Source organism: Microtus ochrogaster (assembly GCF_000317375.1).
Source record: "Microtus ochrogaster isolate Prairie Vole_2 chromosome 14 unlocalized genomic scaffold, MicOch1.0 chr14_random_1, whole genome shotgun sequence".
Lineage (NCBI taxonomy): Eukaryota > Metazoa > Chordata > Mammalia > Rodentia > Cricetidae > Microtus > Microtus ochrogaster.
The window spans coordinates 16,801,016-16,805,072 of record NW_004949096.1 but is presented as its reverse complement, the minus strand read 5'-3'; the positions used below and the strand labels follow the sequence as shown (position 1 = coordinate 16,805,072).

General features: G+C 47.4%; 1 protein-coding gene across 2 annotated transcripts in view; it reads right to left on the bottom strand.

Annotated features, from left to right (window-relative positions):
* The window catches only part of Ext2 (exostosin glycosyltransferase 2), a 143,154-nt gene that overhangs the window by 126,740 nt on the left and 12,357 nt on the right, over positions 1-4,057 (bottom strand). For both annotated transcript variants that reach the window (XM_013352730.2, XM_005364121.3), the window contains exon 4: positions 482-598. In XM_013352730.2, the coding sequence (XP_013208184.1) occupies positions 482-598 (117 nt within the window). The remainder of the gene's footprint in view (positions 1-481; positions 599-4,057) is intronic.

Sequence of the window (4,057 nt, the reverse complement as noted above, 5' to 3'; positions counted from 1 at the left end):
ACACACACACACACACATGCACACAACACACACCCCACAAATACACACATGCACACACAACACACACACACGTGCACAACATACACGTGTACACAACACACACTCACAGATAAGAGTTTAGAGAATAACAGGAAGAGCAAAACCTGTTGTAAAAAACTGAAGGGTATGCACTTCGAGAGAGGACCTGCAAGGAAGACAGTGGCCAGACACCAGACAGCTGGGACAGGCATTCAGGAAAGTATGGCTTTATCTGGCAGGCACTAGAAGGGCAAGACCAAGCTGGATGGTAGGGATACCAGAGTCACAAAGCAGGAAGTCACTTAGCATCCCAAGGGAGATGGCAGTGGGCTGGTACAGGCAGATCCAGGGGAGAGGGACCAGATAGATCCAAGGGACACTTCTCACATGACAGACTTGCTAATTTGCTGTGTATGGTGCATGCTGGGGGGGGGGAGTTTGAGGGGGCAGGGATGCACCTTACCCTGGAGCTTTCTCTGGGAGAACCACTTCAGTTGACAGTGGGCTGAAGACAGGAATGCTGACATCATAGCCCTGCCGGTAAGTCCATGTAGAAAAGCCGCCACCAGCCAATAGCGCCCTGCAGAGAAATGAGTTTGGTAAACATTGAGAAAGAAAGGTCTTCGTGATAAATACCATGGGAAGGGAGGGCAAGGACTGAGGATTAATAAACACGACAGATAATGTAGGAGACACTGTGCTTGAGAAGCACTGACCCAACCCTAACTCACAGTGCCCCACCCAGGCGTCAGCTGCTTTCCATCAACTAACAAGAGCCCTCCTCCACTGCCGAAAATCTTTCCTTACTTCCAAAAAATTCAACTACACTTTTATTTTTTGGTGTATGTTGTATAGGTGTGTGTGTGTGTGTGTGTGTGTGCATTTACCACAGTGAATGTGTAGAGGTGAGGGTACAAGTTGTGAGTCTGTGTTCTCCATTCACCATGTGTGTTCCAGGACAGAATTCAGTCTTCCACTTGGTGGAAGCCTCCCTTACCTACTGAGCTACCCTGTCAGCCCTGTGCTGCCTCCTTTGGAACCTGCTCACCTCCCTGGAAATCCTTATCCTTTTAAAAAAATTTTATTTTATTATTTTTTTTAATGTGTATGAGTGTTTTGCCTGCATGTGTGCCTATGGAGGCCAGAAGAAGGTATGGGCTCTCCTCAGATTAGAGTTATATAGACAGTTGTGAGCAGCTATGTGGGTGCTGCCAATCAAATCCAGATCCTCTGGAAGAGCAGCCAGTCCTCTTAACCACTGAGCCAGCTCTCCAGTCCCCACTTTATTCTCAATACATCCACAGCATCAGGGGTAGCAGAAGGTCTATAGGAAGACTGGGCAACCATTTCTCACCTCCTCCTGGAATCTCTCAAGACTGCAGACAAGAAAAGCAACAGTAGCCAGCAGGTACCACATCTCACAGTACCTCAGTCCAGACTCTCCAGTCCCTGGGCCAAACAGCTCTCCTTCTGCCATACCAGGGCTGTGTCACACACACAGCCTCCACTAGCTGCCACTGTCCCTGCCTGGTCTTATTAACCATCCCCTAATTGGGGAACAGAGATGGGTTGTGCACTAGAGCCTCTCTTGGCGTCTGTGGGCACCACCATGCCTCCGCCCTAATTAGAAAATACCAACCACATTGTTTTAACTGGATCCAGTAAGTGCCACGATGACACTTCATCAGACAGAGGAGCAGGTGTGGGTCACACCAGCCTCAGCTGTGCTTCTGTTCCAGGGCCTCAAGTCATCGAAAGCACTTTCTAGGGCAATTTTGCTAGTGGCACACACCTCGGAGTTTGAGCACAATGTCTGAACTAAGAAAACCACGTTTTCTTTTCAATACTAATTGTTACCAATCCCCTCCGCATAACTTATATTCCCTTCTAATGTGGCCAGCCTACGTTCAGAAGTGTTCAAACCACCCCTGGAAACCTCATTCTGTTTGCTTAAGTACTCTGAAACCAAGAACTGTCAAGTGGAGTAGCAAGCAGACTTGGAACCTCTCCAGCCTCCTGTCTGCTTCTAAGATGATAACATCCTCAGTACCAACACACACTCCGGTGTTTTCCTGATCACCCTGCAATACTGCATCCATCCAACATAAACTTGGATGGGTTCCGTGGCTGTGACAGCAAGCAGACCCTGCAGGCCCCAGGACCGCTGTGCAGAGAAACAGACGTGGGCACTATAGACAGGCACCAGGCAGTACAGTAAGCCAGCATTGTGGGTGACTAGGCTGTTACTGTCCACTTACAGGGAGCGGCGATACGGAGCATGCGTCCTTTCTCACATCAACCTTCATTATTATTCTGTTAATCTGTCCTGTGGTCCCAAACACATTATTATGATGCAGAGACGTGGGGCAGGTGTGCAGATACAGCAGAGAAGTGTACACACACACACACACACACACACACACACACACACACACACGCCGTCACTGACTGTGATCTCAAAAGAACTGTGATGACAGGAGGTCCAAATGTCCTGATGATCCTCCCCTGTAAAGCCCAGCCTCTTCAGCCCAGCTCCCCTGGCGCTGGAACAGACAGAGCACCACCTGCCCTCACTTCACAGGACACGTTTCACATGGACTGCAGAGAGAATTCTGTTTTCCCATCACAGATCCTCAAGCTGGAGCGAGTTCCACAAGAGATGGAATCAAAAGCTTTAGGTCAAGAAGTCTGAGTTAATGATCCTGCCCATGGCAGGCCACGGGGTCAAAGGGAAGGTCCCCAGGGGCTAACCAGATATTCCTCCTCTGTCCCCCATGCTGAGCCTTGCTCCCACCACCCTCCTGACTCCCATCCACACAAGCAGCTACAGACGGCCTCCTACTGCTGAGCACGCACAGTGCCAAACACAGGTGCTAGCAGTTTATCAATTTATTTAAACAAGTATTGTTGAGCAGGTGGTGGAATGGCACATGCCTTTAATTCCAGCACCAGAGAGGCAGAGACTGGTGGATCTCAGTGAGTTCGAAGCCAGCCTGATCTCCTTAGTGATACTATCTCAAAAACTGTTTGTCTGCTTTGTTTAAGCAACAATTAAAAAGAAATATTGTTGAACAGAGCATGTCTGTGCATGCCTGCAATCTCAGTTAAGAAACCTGCAGCTGCAGATTTTGAGTCTGAGGCTAGTCTGTACCAAAGAGAGAGGGGGCGTCTCAAAACCACCACCAAATACTATATGGCTAGAGAGATGACTCTGCAGTTAGGAGTGCTTACTGCTCTTACAGCAGACCAGGGCTCGCGGCCCAGTATCCACAACTGCCAGTAACTCCAGTTCCAAGGGATCCCACACCCTCCGGCCTCCAAGGGACCCTACACACATGAGGTGCACACAAACTCATGCAGGCACATACAAATACACTAATATAAACATTTTTCTAAGTACTGTTGATATTTTAGGTATGATACTAGTGTTGTAGTTAATACAGAGAACTACACAGGAATGTTTGCACAGGGAATGGGATGAGGTCTGGAATTTGCTTCTAGATAATTGGGGAAGGAGACCATTCAGAATAGATGGACCAAGACTGGCCAGGAGGCTGACAGTGGGGTACAGAGTTCACTATGCTATAACCCTCTTCTCTTGTGTAGGATTAAAGTTTCCCTAACAAGTTCAAATAAATGAATATATACATCCACACCACAGCAGAAATATGTACAAGACAGATTCAAAAAAAGGCTAATGAAAATCCAAGGTAGTAATATTCTAGAATATACCTAAGAAAATAAACATTAGTTAAGCATTAAAGAGGTCTAATATGCTCCCACTAAAGTTAAACTTAATGTGTGTGTGGGGTGCATGTGTGTGTGCCTGCGTGAGTGTATATGTGTGTGCATGCATATGTGTTGTGCTGTGTGTGTAAACTCGGGGGGGGGGCAAAGGACTAGAAAAACAGAATAGTTGTGACAGTTTTACTTGTCAATTTGGCACAATGTAGAATCACCTAGAAAAGATTTTTTTTTAATTTATTTATTTATTAAGGATTTCTGCCTCCTCCCCGCCACCGCCTCCCATTTCCCTCCC